This window comes from Epinephelus lanceolatus, chromosome 2 (genome assembly GCF_041903045.1).
Source record: "Epinephelus lanceolatus isolate andai-2023 chromosome 2, ASM4190304v1, whole genome shotgun sequence".
Lineage (NCBI taxonomy): Eukaryota > Metazoa > Chordata > Actinopteri > Perciformes > Serranidae > Epinephelus > Epinephelus lanceolatus.
Window position 1 is genome coordinate 21,285,913 of NC_135735.1, and position 18,270 is coordinate 21,304,182.

An 18,270-nucleotide genomic window follows, 5' to 3' on the forward strand; every position below is an offset into this window, starting at 1 on the left:
TTGTGTTGTTCAGGAATCTGTATTTTAGATGCAGTCCACCATCATGACCATACATACATCTTCTCCTCTGGTGGTATCAAGCCAAAGTTTGATGTTCATGTTTAGTTTTGTTGACATGTTTCTGCTGATTTCTGCTGCCACCCGAGCACAGTGTCACCAGTTTACCCAACCTAAGGGACAATGTGGCAGCTCCCACATCCCTGTCTGTCCCCAGATCAGCACCTTGGACAGCGATTGTGGCACACTTATGTACAAAATGTTAAAAATGATCCACCTGAGCTGAAAAAAAGGAAGATCTACTGATAGTCTCGAACCTTCACCACAGCTGGTCATGATATTATTTTAGATTAATTAAGTTTCAATTCACTATAGTCTGGTTGTCATCCAGGATCATTAACGAGAGCCCCTGCTTGTTCCCCTTTTGGTAAAATAAAAGCTAATAGCTTTTCTTGCGTACCATTAAAATACATATTTCTTTACATGTGTAGCAGGATGTTTAAAGGAGACATTTCTTGCTTTTGTTTAAATATTCTGCTGCTATTTTGTCAAATTTAATTCAGTTTCATCCTCTGGTTCTTTTTCCTGATGTAGAGACCAGCAAATCGTGTAGCGCATTCATGCTCAGGTACACATTTACGACCTGTTAAAGTAAGTGGAGAGATTTTGTAAGTCAAGCATGTTGTTGACGTTATCATATTGAAGGGGCATTACCTATGTATTGCATGGCAAACCAGGGACTAGCTTGGATAGCTGTGGGTTTTTTAATTGTCTAAGCAGGACATGTTATTGTGTATTCTGGCTGTAATCAGTTGGAGACTCCTCAGTCAACAGAGATTCTCTCAAGTTGAACAGTCTGTTTTTTGGTTTGTTTTGTCAGTCAGTGTGCCGTGTACTTCTGTGGATGTTTTGGTCCCTAAATGTAGAGCGGCCCCTCGCTTTCACACTGCTCTCCAGTACAGGCAGCTGCGGCTACAGAGGCAAGCTGAGTCTGACTGAAACAGAGGCGGCTTCTATCTAGTGTCGGCAAAAAATGTTGTCTGATCCATCGTTACTGTTGTTAGCATGCATAAGCTCAGAGGGCTAACTCGGCTTGTTTACTATATTACGTAAACATCGCTGTCACCCTGAACATCCTGCTGAACCCCATTCAAACTCTCAAACACTGCAAAAAAAAAAAAAGAAAAAATAGACAAATTATTGTCCTGAACATTCATTAATTTCTGTAACCACTTATCTTGTTATGGGTCGTGGGTGTGCTGGCGCCTATCCCAGCTGACATTGGGCGAGAGGCAGGGTACACCCTGAACAGGTCGCCAGACTATCACAGGGCTGACACATAGAGACAGACAACCATTCACACTCACATTCACACCTACGGGCAATTTAGAGTCACCAGTTAACCTGCATGTCTTTGGACTGTGGGAGGAAGCTGGAGTACCCGGAGAAAACCCGCACTGACACGGGGAGAACATGCAGACCACCCCAGGTTCAAAGCAGGAACTCTCTTGCTGTGAGGCGACAGTGCTAACCACTGCACCACTGTTATACTGAACAGACAAATCTAATTCAAAAGACATTGTGTGTTGCTCTGGTGTTAACTAATGTGTGTCTGTGAAGTGACTTTTCTTATAACCTAGTAGGAAGTGTAATAAAGCAGTTTTCACTGACCGTAGTGATATTTCATGTCACCGAGTTGTGCAGCTTAGGTAGATCTAAACAATATTTTATCGTGGCAAATGTCATACATTTGATCAACACTATTGATTTACTTGCTTCTCCACAGATACAGTTAATAAGCTGCTTCATGTCCACGGCTCTGTGAACCTATATGAATCTTTCCTGAGCTTAAAGCAAGGTGACACCAGGGGGGACATGAAGACACTTAACCATGCCTATGTGTTTCATAACAGCCCAGATTGTGCCTGAAATTTGCTATATATGGTGTTGGGAGACTCTGTGACAAACAGACTAGCCAGCTTCCTGAAATTGTTTAGATAGTTTTCCAGTATGTCCTCTGCCTCATACTACACTGAGAGCACACACTTCTGTAGACCAATGGCCTATGTCCTATGTCGCAGCCAATCCAAAAAAGGGATGTCTCCAGTTAAAAAGACAAAGCACTGGTTAAATAATCAAGAACGCTTCGTCAGTATTTTCGTCAGTGACTTCGTCAAGTAGGCTCAGTGAAGAAAGTCCAACATGTAGCAGCTGTTTACTTTAATGTTTGGTATTACTCAGTCATCCTCAATTTCACTGTCCATGGCTGCCATTGAAAGCTACACAGTCCCATTTCTGTCTGTGTCTCTGTGGATATGGCTGTGCAGTATACAATACACATTTACACCAGTCTCTGTTAGTCTATGGCTCTTCAGCCGCTCTCTTTCCCAGTCAAGCGTCTTCCTCAGGGGAAGATGCCTGACTTGCAGTTGCAGCTCGCTGTTGCTTCCTTTACAAAATCATGTCAGCAGTGTTTTATGATCGATTGGCTCAAGATCGGCGCTGACTAATCAAAAATCTAATGGTGAAAGCTGTGATAATTGAATAATCATCATGCTCTCAAATGGGAATTGTTTTATTGCTTTCAACAGTGGCATTTAATTCCAAGTGGAATACTTTTGTTTAATTGTCAGGACCACAGAAACGATTGAAGACATCCCGTTGGGTCTGGTATCATCTGGGGATAATGAATCGTTGAATGAGTCATTAGTTGCAACTGTAGCTAAGGGTGAACTTCTCAGAAATGTGTGTGAACATGTCAGTAGGATTTACATAGTAGCCCTGTGTGTAGCATCATGCCTTCTTTAGATTTTCGTTTGATCCCCAGCAGTGTTAACCTTTGTCAGACTCGCCCTACCTGTGTGCACATGTTGGTAGGTGTGTGAGACTTTCCAGCAAAACAAACAGTAGGACCCAGCCTGCTTAAAAAAAAAGTCAACAGATATAATGCAGACATAGTGCAAGACAGACACTGACAAATAAAAACAAGTGAAAATATAAATTATTTGTCCTTGAATCTCATTAAAAATACAATAGACATGAATGTTGTGCATTTGGTCCATTGTCAATTGGTTCAACTTGACTTCAGCGATTTGGGTGCAATGTGAAAGAAGTGGCTGCACTGAGATAAAAACAAGACATAAAAGTAGAATAAATACATTATTCACAGGTCAACATAAGTCAGGCTTTTGTAGCATTTAATCAAGTCATCTCCTGTCAATGTCTTTAAAAGCAGCAGATAGTTTCTTTAGGGCCAGGAGGAGAATCCATGTCTGTAGAGTCCAGATGCAACAAGTGTGACAAATTGAATCAAATTTCAAACACATAAACTAGAAAAGTGTGCTCAGTGCAGATCTCTGCCAGGCAGCCATGTGCTCCCTGAGCTGATCGTGGCTGCTCTAGAAGATTCTTGTATCCAGCAGACGCACGGCAGCACACTCTTAAGCGTCCCAGAAGCTAATAAAATTACACGCCTCTTCTAATTTTGACTGAGTCGTGGTGAAATATAGATATAATTATAAGGATGAATGTATTTTTAATGACAAAAATACAACCACAAATCTTTGATCCATATCATTAACTGGACTTTTAGCAGTATTAACTTTGTGCATAGCCTACAGCACAACATAGTGGGCGATAAAAACAATAAACACAATCCCAGTTAATCACATAGTCTCTTTATTTGGTGATAGAATGATAAATATCAAGGGAAAATGACCAAATCAACCAACTCTGGAAGGCAAAATGCTCCGCCTCTCAAATGCCCCTGTTGTGGTAGGACGCCATGCGATGGACGGAACAAAATCAGGTCACAGCTGGAGCGCATAGAGCTCATATGTACGTAAAATAATAAAAGGGGATACAAGGCTGGTGGAATTGTGCCTCCAGGCTCCCTTACAGTCAAAATGGCAGCGAAGATAACAAAAAAAGGGGATTTATTCATCTTGTATTGTACCTAACTTTGGTGGATCATTAATACTGATTATGGAATTTATCTCAGGAGGAGCTGGAAAGTGTTGCTGGAGAAAGGGATGTCTGGAATACTTTAATTATAATAATGTGGCCTGCAACAGCTGAGCCAATTTCTGGAAAACTTGTGGCCCCTACCAGCCAGTTAAGAAGAGTGAGGAGTCAGCACGTATGACTTTATAAAAAGTCAACAAAACAAGTTTTTGGGAATTGTGAATCGACCTCAAGAGGTCCTTGGGCATACAGTCGTACACGTGCACACAAAAATATGAGGCTGATTGGTCCAGTAGTTTGTGAGATTAGCTGCGGACAGACAGAAACACACACACACAAGCAAACAATTCCCTCCAGGCTTACAATGATTTTACTCTCATATTCATGTTTACCATCTCCTTAGATTTTTAGACTCACTTATTTTCGCCCCAGCACACAGTTAATCATATGTCACCTACAATTAAGCATGATAACGTTCACCAAATTAGAGGTTATCCTTTTGGGGCCATGTATATTAGAGCCAAATTTCCTGGTAATAATCTTTTAATGACACTAACCTGTGGACTGAAGAGTTGGACAAACAGGATTAAGGGACTCATAGCCACAAGCTTTGCATATCTCTAAATAAAACTAAAGCAATACCATATCTCCCCAAATACTAAACCCAAGCCCCACACAAGAACTGTCCTTATTTCCTTATTGGTGCACAGGATGAGCAAAGAATTTAAGCTCATACCACTGGAATAACATCATGACTTAATGATCGTTCTGTGAGCTCTGACAAAGTTCTGTAACAGCTGGGCCCTTCACGAAATTCCCATAATTAATTTCTGTTTCTAATTAGCATACGCAGCAGGGGACACTTCAAAAAAGTAGTGCTAAAATATTTTTTAAGCCTCTTGCACATATACTGACAACTCTGAAAAAGGCTGGCCTTGTCGATTCTGCTTTCTCCGTGTGACCTACAAACTTCAGTGTTCAGTGGGTGTTTTTGGAGGCAAATGAGCATTTTTTTTCCTCCACATATAGACATTTCTTGTCTTAACCAGCTCAAATACCTCCTCAAGTGCCTTTTATTTAAACTCGAGCCAAAAGAGTGCAAACAGCAGTGAATAGATGAGGAATGAAGGTATTTGTCGTAACTCTGCAGCATTCCTCCGACAAAAGAGAGATTATCTTAACATACACAGAGGCATTTGGAAGCAGCCCTCGGGCGAAGAGTTTTGTCAATATTTTTGTGTATCACTTGTTCACTCACTCACTCATTCACTCTCTCTTATTGACTCTGAGACGCACAGGTAGCAGCACACTTTGAATTCAGACAGGAGAGGCAAAAAGGTCGCGTGTATCTCAGACATCACTGATCACCATCAAAATAATCTCTTGACAGAGTAATTGCGGGAAGCTTTCATGCCTTTTGAGTTTGTCTGCTCTCACTGGCCATCTGTTTGTGCTCCCCACCCCCACCTTCACCTTAGACTATGACACACACCTATCACAAGCCTTTAAAATTAAGCAGAGAGAGGGAGAAGTTATTTACACCCCTTCAAAGACAAGTTCAACATGTGGAGGTAGGATGAAGAAAAACAGACAATACTAAAACAGTCATAGGGGAGTTTAAAAGTTATTTCATTGTAAAAAAATATAGCTTAAGCACGGCGACAGTTTTAAGTGTGAGATTTATGTTCGGCGTCAAGTGCACAATGGCAACAGCCACGCATGTCGACACTTCACCCCTCTCTGCAGTCGCTAAAACCATCATCATTCCCCTAATCATAACCTCCACTTTCATCCGCTCACACCGAGCTCTCGCGGCGCAAACTAAAAATTTGTCTGCACTTGTATCTCGCCATGAACTTTGTGTGACAGAGAGAGAAATGCAAACCGGTTACCTCCACTCTTGCCATGGCAACGGACGCGACAAGAAAAGCGATCCTGTACCTGTGTATCTGTCTCACTAATGGTCTGTGTGTTAGTGTAACAAGATCTGTAAAAACTCCCCTCAATGACATTTTAGATCCCCCACTGTAACTGACCTGGGCTGGGGAGTCACAAGTAGGATTTAGGTGAGTACTCAGCCTTCTCTCAGGTTCCTGTTCCCCTTTTCCTAATGAATTCAACCATAAGAAGACTGGAGATGAGGCCCCTTTTTTCCACATAGCCAGGATATTATTTACTGAGCTGTTCGCAAATTGTCATTAATGCAAAAATCACACTTTTCCCCACGTCTTATATGTTTGTAAATCTCTCTAAAGAGATGCTCTTACCTGTTTTTTGGGGTTAACATACTAAATGAGTGTCTATAATATGTTTACCTTTTCTTTTTGGGATGAAAAGCTCTCATTAAGAATGCTGTGGGGTGACTGCTGAAGTGTCCTGCATTATAGCACCTTGCAGCTTCACTGTTGGACTGCACCACTCGGACCACTCCTAACTCTCCTATTCCCTCTGCTGGGAAAGGCAGATATTACACACCCCAAACAGAGCACAAAACACAGACTACAGTAATTACTTTTATTTTAAGTATCATCTCTGCGTTTGGAGACTGAGATGACCCGCGTTTGTACTCTGGCTCGATTCCAGTCGGCTGCTTTCTCCGGGAAGCCCTGGTGTAGGTGAGAGGCTCGCTGTCACCCCTCTGTATGAAATATCAATGGGAATGACTCACTCCCCAAGTTTGGTGTCAATCATCATCGCAAATGCCAAGCCCATTATCACCAAATCTTTTCAAGAAGTTGTTTTGTCCATCTGGTGGCAGAAGCTGCAGGCTTTTTGGAAAAAAGGGAGGATTTTCACAACAGCATTCGGGGCTTTTTGAAGAAGCTTGTTTTCCCTCAGGGTGAGGGAAGTAGATTTTCAATTTACCTTATAAATGACCTTGTAAACATCCAATTCTCCATGTTTGGTTGCACGCACTTAATTTTTTAGCTTATTTGGAGTGTGTATGTGTGTGTGTGAGTGAGGGGTGAAACTTGTGTTGAACCTGCTGCACACTGCAGCAGTGGTACAAATGTGAATGAACGTACAGTATTTATATTTCCAACCAGCCACCTTGAAGAATATTGAGCATCAGTTGGCAGTGTGTTCTGTCATTTGCACCGGTGAAACAAACAGGCTTTACCTTTTGTTCTTTCGGCCACAGCTTCCTCAAGATGTGACAAAACATTGTTGTGACAAGTGCTGCACACTCCAGTGGAGGACCATTGTGTCGACTGTTTCGATAAAACCCAGCCTACTTTGCTGTTTGTGTTTCTGTTTTCGTTTTCCTTTTTTTGTATTGAATAGCACAACAGGCAAGTTCATTATGCGTGTGACTCATCCCACTAGCCCACACCCCCTCCCCATCTGCTGCTGTGCGCTGGAAAGGAGAGGGAACCGCCATTGATCACTTCTTCCCTCACACATGCACGCACACACCCCACCTTCAACGTCACTATCGATCGACATGTTTAATGTTTTTGTGGGGAATAGCTGGCATTTCCTTTTCTGTCATTTTACATCTGTTCCCTACCAATTGCTGACATTATAATAAATCACAGAGCAGGAATTTGAAAAATAAAAAGTAATCCAACCAATTATTCAAACAATCTCAGACTGTTCAGTCAGTGCACGGCTGAGACTTCTTTCTTTTTTTGTAGCAGTGGCAGTCAGGAAATGTATAAGGAAATATGTCTGGGTTGGAGATGTTGGATACAGCTGAGTTTACAGCTACCTGACTAACAGCAAAGCTGCGGTGGCAGAGTGGTTGGCAGGTATTGGACATTTCCTTGATAAAGCATTTTCCCACTCACTCACTCCCTCCCTCTCATGATCTGATTAATAAATAGTGTTTAACAATTAATACATGCCTGTAACTCACTGACATGCAAATGCAAGAATATTCTGAAGTAGCTATTCACACAGTTTTAAAGATGTGAATTCATTAAAGTGCATGTTATATAGTGTAAGGTTGAGGCATCCTTTGCTGATTTTCAACCTTATTACCTACAGAGTGATTGTCTTTCTTTTGAACCCTAAAAGTTACTTCAGCAGACATCCAGTGGCGTTTTTACATTTGTTTTTTGTTAGGATAAATTAACAAATTGTTTTCAGGAGGAACCAAATGGTTTTAATACTCCTCAGCAGCACTAACATTGAACATTTTTTGAATTCATTTTTTATTATTAACAGATTTAATTTCTGTCTTAGAAAAAAATTAAAACTTTCAAATGGACCACAGATGTTTTTCCCCCCTACAAATTATTTTATTTTATATTTAATAATTTTTTCAACCGATACCGATAACCGATAAATACCTGCTTCTCATGGCTGATAACCGATATGATAACCGATAATTTCACATTTTTTATTTTGTTTGTTTTATTATGTACAGCTGAGCATAAGAATTGGCTAAGATTTAGTGAGAAAATATGGATGATTTAATATTCCATAGCTCTGACCTAACCAAATCAACCTGACATTACTATTGCTAAGACAACGGAAACAAAGAATAGTTCCGACTCTTGATACTTGCCAACATTAGGTCTACCTTCAGCGCCCCTGCCCCCTTACAACCTTACACTACAGATGAACATAATAAATATAAGGATGTTAAAGTAAAAGTACTTTTAATCAGTATCAAATTCATAGTTAACGGTAAGAGAGAGGGAGATTATGAAGCCCAGTATTCCTTCGTAGATCTCTGGTGTATCAGTGAAGTGTATAAACTGCCCTGCAGAGTTGAGTCTCTACTAACAGAGACAAACAGCGACAACTGACTCATATGAACATCGGCAGGTCCACGTTACATCTGGTGTATGAAATGTTTATATTGTCACGCTGCATTTTTACCCACCCAGATGCCGTCTCACCATCCCACAACAGACTAGCCTACAACTACCAGGCAGTACTACCCTGGAAATCCAGAGTTCTCACGAGAGCACAATTTGAATTTGCTCAGCGAGTCACTCTGGCAATCAGTAATGATGCTCATTACCCATGCCCGTGTAGCTGAGCTGCACCAATCACATCGGTGTATCTGATATAGGCGGGCCAGAGGCGAGCTAAACAGATGATGACAGCGCTGCGACGACCGAGTCCGGAATCAGTCAGTAAACATTGCAAGATGGCTACGGATGAACACCAGTTGTTTGAAACGGCTTTGGCCGCTACAATGAAGGAGTTAGACTTGGCTTTTTCTCTAAAAGAGGAACAGAAGACGGCGCTCGAGTCTTTCCTTTGCAAGAAGGACGTTTTTGCTGTTTTGACCAGATTCCACCAGTTAGCTCCGCTGGTAGCTAAGCTCTGGATACGTCACCCCGTGTGTTGTTCTGATTGGTCGTAGTGTTATCCAATTGCGTGCAGTGATATTTTCAAATGCATGCTTGGTGCTGCCCCTCGAGTCGGGCTATTTTCATTACTCATAGCCAGACCCTAAATCTTTCTAGATTTGGGTCTGGATTTCCAGGCTAAAACAGTACAGAGATGCGCTATTGTTTCACCTCACACATTAACACTCAACTCAGACAAACAAGCATTTCACACACAGCCAGAGAGGTGACAACACAAATAACTGCCAACTATAGCATCACATGGCTAGTGGTTATAAATAAGTTTAACAACAGAGTCGAGCCTTTTTTAAAAGCTTGGTGTTGGATGTTAGCCGCTGCTGCTAATTAGCAGCTTTGTCTAACCTGTGTCGAGCGGTTAAAGATGAGACCCTCAGCACAATCCTGTTGTCTTCCTCTGGAACTTTGAAAGACGTCCACACCGTGACATGTTTTGCCCTCTTGACAGCGAGCTGCATTTGTTGCTGTTCTTCTCTGTGTTTATTGGCAGCTCACAAACCAAGTTTAAAAGCACATGTACTGCCACACATTGTATCGGGTGTCCGATATGAATCGTGCATCCCTAGCCACATTAGGTGTGTTTACATGGACCCTATTGTTTCACTAATAATCAGAATAATAGCCCATTCAGAATAACAATGCCTCATGTAACCATCTGAATCAGAAGAGACTGGCCCCAAAGGAAAGTTCAGTAGGATTGGTGGTGTGAACCTTTGATAATATGTTCAGTAGGAAAATTTTAGTGCCTGATAACCATGTAAATGCTTAATCATTTCTCTTTAGTTGGAATAAATCTATTCTCTCCATTGAAGTCTGCCCCACGTGGGGATAACATTAGAGGACATAGCTGGTGCATGCGTCACACAGGACGTGCCGCAGCAGCTGTTTCTACGAGCCTCCCTCTGCTGATTTTGTCAGAGGATTGTTCATAAATTAAAACAATACCTATTGTTCTGTTAGTGCTCTGTTCTTATATGAGTGTGCTGGATTTTTAATGTATTCTTTGATTGTGAAACAGTGTGTTACATTGTCATTACGGGCTGAATTGTTGAGCTTTCTGTCACTTACAGTAACAGAAGTCTGCATATGAGACGTTAAGGGAACTTTGGTAAATGTAACAGCTTTGGATAGTCTGCATGGGAGGTGTTTAGGTCCAGCAAATAACCTGGGTCACACGTACAGTATTTTCTACTAAACTGAATTAACAGGTGGAACCACTTCTTCTACACTTTATGTATTGAATTAATTGAATATTCTCACTAAGGTTGGAAAAAACAAACTTCCTCTTCCTCTGCTACATTTGGGTCAGTAAAACCAAATATAGTGATGAGACCTGTTCCCATAGAGTAGTAATTTAATACCAATAATATTGCATATGGGTAATCTTTGTATCCGTTTAAAAGTTCTAAGAAAGACAAAGACATTCAATTTTCTATCATTCTGAAACACCTGCTAAGGTATAAAAATGTCTAGCTAGCAATATTTTTTATCAAGGACTTGTGTTTAGTCTTTTTTCTAAATAGCATGAGAGCATGTGACAAACCCTGAAAGCTGTAGAAAGTGTAAGAGTTGACAGTTAGTGTACAGTGTGTTTACAGGTTTCCTGCACCATGATGGTTCACCACTGCAGTTGAAATAGAGAGCACCATAACTAAAGTTGAATGAGCTAACTTTTTAGACCTAGCCTGACATCACCAGATCAAATCACAAATACGTACAAGTCTGGAACCTCTCAGGTCATTCTTAATACCCAGGAGGCTTTATCAACAAGTTATCAACATGTGTCTTCACACTAGGAAACCAGTAACCAGGTCTGCTTGGTGCAGATCATAGCACAGTAGGGGGGGACTTGGATGCTCATCTCAGCTTGCAGAAAGTGGAGGTAGAGGAGTTGGTCTATTAATCTTTTGCTAAATCCTGTTGAAAGTACAGTTAGCGAAAATATACCTCCCAGTTCGTTTAGTACTGTTGTGATAGCAGCATCAACAGAAAGTTCCACATCAGCTGCATCGAAAATGCCCTAACTGCTCTATGGTCTTCGTCTCAAACACACTACGTATTAAACGGTTGTGATTGGCCAGGCACATCTGAGGCCACTGGCCTGACCAGGCTGGGGAGGACCAGACCTATCTGCCAGAGCAAATAAACCACAAGCTCCCAGATCCATCTGGTTCCCAGGCAAGTTCAGACCATGAATTCACAACTTAATTGATCACGGCATGAGATCCATCAGGATCTGTCTGATTCAGCTCTGCAGGTGATCGATTGATTCATCACATTGTACGGTTGCATTTCCGTTATTAACCACGATCACTAAAAAGAGAATCCCTGAGTTTTCATAAGCAGGAGAGATTTAGTCGAACAGGAAGGGATGTGAAAGGAAATACTCACCGCTGATTTGTTTTGTTTTGTTTGGTTACTGAAGGGGAGAATAAATAATGGTTTAGTTGGCCTGCAGAAACACTGCTGTGGGACTTCAGAATAAAACAAGGGAAATAAAATCGACATTTACCAGAACTTGGAAGACATTATAGCTAATTTCAGTAACGATTAAATAAATGCTGGCCCTGTCATGTTCCGCTTGTGTCACTGGGTTTTTGTCTGTCGGATGAGCTGTTCCCACAATAAATGTTTAATCTGTCAAACGGCAGAACAAAATAACAACATAAAAAGACATTTTAGAGGATTATTAACCTTAATGTTTGCCTCTCATACAGGATGTGTAACTATTAAACAGAATATTGCAATAACATATGTTGATTGAAATTTTTTTTGTTGCACTGGAACCTGAAAATCTATTTTGTTATGAGCCCAGACATGAATGTCATAGTTTTAACTTGGAAACAATAAACAAGTCCAATAAATATAACTGGGAGGAAATTTACAATGATAATGATTTATACTTGATTTTTGAGCATCATACTTCTGTATTTTAAGTACAAAGACAACCTTCTTTATCGATCTCTATATATATATTGAGGAAGTCAGCCTTTAAACTTACAGGCCTGTCTGTTTGAAATAATTTCAGTGTTGATGTTGACATTAAAGGGACAGTACAACCCACAATCCAAAAAATATTTTTTCCCTCTAACCAATAGTGCTATTTTTTAGTCTAGATTGTTTTGGTGTGAGTTGCTGAGTGTTGGAGATATCAGCCATAGAGACGTCTGTGCTCACTATATATAATGGACCTGGATGGCACTTGGCTTGTGGTGCTCACAGCCCCAAAAATTACATCTGAAAAACCCCCAAATCTCTTTCCAGAAATCATGACCCGGTTACTCAAGATAATCCACAGACCTTGTTGTGAGCAGTTTCATTCAGGGACTATTTTCTTTTAGCTGAACTACCCCCACAAACTGTCCCTTTGCTAAGTCCCTCTCCAGACATAGACTGGCCAATCATAACGTAGTATCAGGCCAGCTCAGACCAGGGTCCCACAACAACACAGCAGTAGTTTCAGATTTCCTTCATTTTCAGGCTGGTTTTGTGGATTTGGAGCTAAATGTTGTGCCTGGGGCACATCGTGTATTAATGATACTCGAACCTGGAGAGGTTGGAAAAAGACCGACCCTGCTGTACAGGAACCAGTGAAGGGAAGCAGGGAAACTTTGCTGATATTCAACCAGCTGTGTGGCATCACAGTGTGCGCATATGAACGTTGTTTGACTTCCCACGGAGGAGATCCCTGCTTGTACGGCATCGGAGGTCCAGGTGCTGGCAGCAACACGGGGGCGAAGCCAAACACGTACATCTGCATACACTGCGATGCCACACAGCTGGTTCAATATTACATATTCATTGTCTTCTGTGGTGATCAGCAGTGATGTGGTGGTTCACTTTTACACTGTGATCTGTAGCCTATAGTTCGGCTTTAGCTTCTAACTATCTTTGTCTTTTTAACCTGTTGTTGCTGCTGATTCAGTTTGACATCCTGGATATATCCTTCAAACACAGACACAGTTCGTTACAGTGTGGGTTCATGCTTACTCTGACAGCTTGTCGGACCATCACAAAGGTGCGGGGCTTAGTGAAACGTCAATTGTATTACCCCGCAGAAGGAAGTGTGCATTTACTGCTAGCTCAGCCATCACCATTGAGCTAACTAGCGTTACAGCTCAGCCGAGGAGGACACCATTAATGTTTACGTCCCACGCTGTCATGAGCATGAGCCTTTCGGGCATGAGAAGATGCACACTTCCCTCTGCGCATTAATACTGTTAGCTGGTGTAGTTTGTTAGAAAAAACAGAGTCTCTTCTTGATTCCTGGAAAGACACATTGCTGTTGAGTTTTTCAGTTTGATCTTTTTTGGGCTGGAGCATGACAAGCCGAGTGCCATCTAGTTCCATTGTGTCATTATATATTATATCTCTTTGGCCGATATCTCCTTAGCAACTCAAACCAAAAAAGTCTTGATTGATAAATGTCATTACAGGTAAAAGGAAAAATACATATTTTTGATTTTGGGATGAACTGTCCCTTTAAGTACCCTGAGATAAAAAGGATTCAGAAAAATCAGATATAAGGTAACACTTGTGTTCCTGTGAATCAAACACTTAAATGAAGAATGAACATTGTGACGTCAAGATGATGATTAATTGTGTATATGGAGTCCTGGTGTGAGGAGAATGTGTTGTTTTCTTGTTTTTTCACATGTAGGTGGTCCTGGACATGACATTTGGAGGTGGTGGTCATACCAAAGCGATGCTGAATATGGTTCCTGAAGTCACAGTCCTGGCTCTAGACCGAGATCCTGCTGCCATTTCTCTGGCCCAGCTCTTAGCCAAGGAACACTTGTAAGTGATTTACTGAAAAACATCAATGAGACCAAAACACAAGGAAGAGCTTATGTTGTAAGCCGTCTAGACACATGTTTATAAATTTACCATAAATTTTTATTGTCGCAGCTGACAGCTTGACCATTTTGAGTAGTGTTTGGTTTGTGGTCATTATTTCTTAAAACATACTGTAGGTGTGATATAGTATCGCCGCTCTCCCTGTATTTCTCACTTCTCGCCTGAGCCCGATCAAATACTGCTCGCCAAGATACAGCCCCTGAGTTTCAACATCCAATCAAATCCATTCCTCCTTCTTAACTTAAAGCTTTTCTCCCCCCACGCAAAGCTGGTGGGCCCGGCATGTCATTTGTCAGAGTAAGGGCCCACGCCTGCAGTGTGAAGGAGATGCTGCCTCCCACGGAGGATCTATAAGATATGAGGAGGGGGGGTAGAGAGAAGCCCAGAGAAGTTAAAAAGTGTAGAGAGAGAGAGAGAGAGAAAAAAGAAAATGAAAACATGAGAGTGAGAGAACAGGGAGACACGAGGACACAATGCCAGGGTGAGAGGGAGTGTGTGTGTGTGCATGAGCAAGGCGCGGGAGGATGAAAATGAGATGTTCCTAAGACCATGGCGTGGGAAGGAATCCTTTTACGTAGATTCTGGGGAAACCTCTCTCAAGGGAATCTGCCAGTGAAATGTGCCTGTGAGCAGGGAATGACAATTAAGAGAGAGAGAGAATGAGAACACTGTATTCTGTCAGCAGCAATATACCCCTGCTGTAAACTCTTCCACGCCTACTCGTGATGCAAGTTGAGAGAAGCTAGAGAAATCTAGCAATTAACCAATATTATTGGGAGCCTGAGTAAAAGACCCTGGCAGCCTACGCAGTACATCCACACAACAGGGTTAGAGGATTTTCTCTCTCCTCTGTACTCCCATGTCTTAAAGTATAACCTCAGTGCAAACTGTTGAGTGTCGGTGTGCATGTGAACTCAGTTTTACAGTACAAAAAGAATCATTTCACCTCCCAACGTTTATTTAAAAGCATTAGCTTATGAAAGTAACCCTCTGTTCCCTGAATGATATTCACCTATGTCTTTAATGGGATTTGTCTCCTGCCTGTGGAGCCTCGCTCGTCTCTGCTTTTCACCATTCTTGTTGTTGCTATGACTTCCCTGCGCCTGAAGCTACGCAGGAGTTGTGCCCACAATGAATGTTATGAATCTGAAAAGGCACCGAGCATTTTTTGAAAAGTCAAGTCAGGCAAACGTTGGATTTTCATGTGTGTTTACAGGGTCACACACAAGCTGTCTGAAATATGTTAATAACTGTTTGAATGCTCTGTGCACTTTGTTGACTTCACATTATCAACAAGTGCCATGTTGGGTATCACATCAGGATAGTAGAATCTGAAAACTCTCTCTGTCATCGTATCTAAAAATATTTTATGGCCCTATCTTAAAACAAACTGCATGTATTTTCAGTAGTGCTATCAGGTGCTAGGAGCACATAACTTGATGTTTTCATGACAGCTAGGTAGCTATCTATGTAGGAAGATGATAAAGCCATTGTTAATATGTATTCAGACTGAAAACAGCACTGCAGGGGGCTGCGTGTTTTAGTGCCATTTTGTTTAAGATACCACTGAGACATAAAAAGGATGACATGAAATCCAGGCAGTCCAGTTGGAGAAACAGACCATGCATTTAAAGTGGGGCTGGATTACGAATTTTAGCTTCCATTCAGTTTCATTCATTCATTCATTTTCCGTAGCCGCTTATCCTGTTAGGGGGCTGGAGCCTATCCCAGCTGTCATCTGGCAAGCGGTTGCCAGACTGTCGCAGGGCTAATGCATAGAGACAGACAGACAGCTCACATTTACACCTACGGCCGATTTAGAGTCACCAATTAACCTGCATGTCTTTGGACTGTGGGAGGAAGCTGGAGTACCCAGAGAAAACCCACGCTGACACGGGGAGAACATGCAGACTCCACACAGAAGGGCTCCCCACCCTGAGTTTGAACCAGGAACCCTCTTGCTGTGAAGCAACACCGCTAACCACTGCACGACTGCGCTGCCTTTAGCTTCCAATGCTTATTAAAACAAGATAATCAAGTTAAAACAACTGTTGTGCTGCATTCCGTTTCACAGTGATGCCATCGTAGTGTTAAAAATACAGCTGTGGGCTTTTGCCCTTCCCTTACAGCCCAAACTCACTCTCAGCCTTTGGCCAATGAGCGATCGTGTTAAATAATCATGATCTCACTATTGACCAAAATAATCCTAATTATGAATTTTTCCGTAATGGAGCAGCCCTAATGTAAAGGCTTACCAGACGCCATAATTCTGCACAACAGTTTATGATACAGCCAGCTATTTGCAACTATATAAAGTCATGGCAGTGGCAACTTTTTGTTTTAAATCTTTTGTCATGACAATAGTGAGGTAAACAGCAGGAAGAGAGCCTTCACATTACAAAGTAATCCACCAGAAATGTGCACTTGCATGTATGTGATTAGCCAGTGCAGTGCTAAGCTCAATGTTGTTGAATTGCAGCAACATTTGAACCTATTTGCCTCTTTTCCAGATGACCCTGCATCATTTGGCCAGAGCCCTCTGCACAGGCACCAAGCTGCATCCCCTGAGGCTGAAAAATTAGGCCAATGCCAAGTCCCAAAAACTGCAGTTCCTCGAAAGGCCAGAGGAGGCTGGCTCTGGAAATGAGTCAATCCCTGTAGACCCCCGTATTAAAAAGCTCAGCTTTCCAGCAGAAATAAACATGTTTACAGCCTGGTACAAAAAAGAGGTTTATCGCTCATATCCCCATTCATTCAATCATTCATTCAACTGTATGGGGGGGGGGTGAATTTTTTTGTCACCTGTTCACATTTTTATTAAGGCTTGAAATTACGTATGATTAAGGATTCCAATAATACTTTGAGTGACAGGCTTTCTACTTGGCAACACCTCAGCTTCAGAGTCAGATCCACATCTTGCTCCTCCGAAGCTCCACCCTCTCATCGTAATATGGCCACAGTGATGGCAACAGCCAAAAGGCCAAACTCAAGGCTTCAAAACAAGTGTTCACAAAGCAATCGGTGACATCACAGTAGCTACGTCTATTGTCGGCACCCCCTCAAAATCAACAGACCGACTCTACTCAAATGAGTTAGAGGGCTGCATTTCTTCATGCATGCCCAAGTCCAAAGTCAAAGTCCAAAGTCAGAAAACCCCAGCCCAGTTAGTTTTGTGTTGACTCCTGGATAAATTGCACACTGCATGAAAATATCTTAACTCGTCTTCAAATAGAATTAGTTGGTCTAGATTTGTCACCATAAAAAAATCCAGCCAAGGGTCAAAGTCTTTGCATTGTTCAGCACAACACACAAGTCAGCCATTCTGCCAATCCTATCCAGCTGATTAGTAACCTCAGACAATCAATCACACATCACAGACAACACCCAGAGAAGTGTAGATTTCCATATCCGTAAACTTTACCCGTCTGTGACACAACATCTCCAAACTACCATTCAGAAACAAGCTGTTGAACCAGGAAATAAAGATGTTAAACTAAAAGTGGAGAAACGGCAGGGAAACATTTAACAGTTATTGATGACATTTCAAGAAGACGATGTCACCAACAAGTTAACAGCCATTTAGTCACAACATTCACAAGTTTCATAACCTTCCTCAGGTTAACCGAGGTAGCACAAATTTAAATGTTGAAGTCTAGTGTGTGTGTGTGTGTGTGTGTGTGTTCGTCTTGTGCTTGTAGCCTCTTCCTTTTTTTTTCTTCTTCTCCGGACTGTAGATATTTTCATCTCTGCTCCCCTGCTGATAGCAATCAATCAGCATCTTGTCTCAGGCTTTGCGCAGGTAAAGGAAGTGAGTGGTCAACACGAGGGAATATTTCAGGCTTGATTTGTGAAGAGGCAGTGTCGTGTTGAACGGGCATGCGCTCAAACTGTTTGCAGTGAAGGTTCCCGGTGTCCTCACTCGGTGTACTCTTATTCCTGATGAATGCAAGGAAATATTTAGTGACGGGAGGAAATACTAAAATCTAGCCAAATATTATGCTTCATTAAAAAAAAGTAACCAGTTGAGCTTGAAGGTTTTATATTGACCTTGGAAACAAAAGAGTGACAATAATGACACATTGTGCAAAAGATATTTTGCCAACTTCTTTTGAAACATTTTAAGATT

At 41.7% G+C, this 18,270-nt stretch overlaps 1 protein-coding gene across 1 annotated transcript in view; it reads left to right on the forward strand.

The window, feature by feature from the left end:
• Positions 1-18,270, forward strand: part of mettl15 (methyltransferase 15, mitochondrial 12S rRNA N4-cytidine) — a 71,418-nt gene that overhangs the window by 25,753 nt on the left and 27,395 nt on the right. Inside the window, exon 3 of the mRNA XM_033625124.2 lies at positions 13,948-14,084. Within this exon, the coding sequence (XP_033481015.2) occupies positions 13,948-14,084 (137 nt within the window). The remainder of the gene's footprint in view (positions 1-13,947; positions 14,085-18,270) is intronic.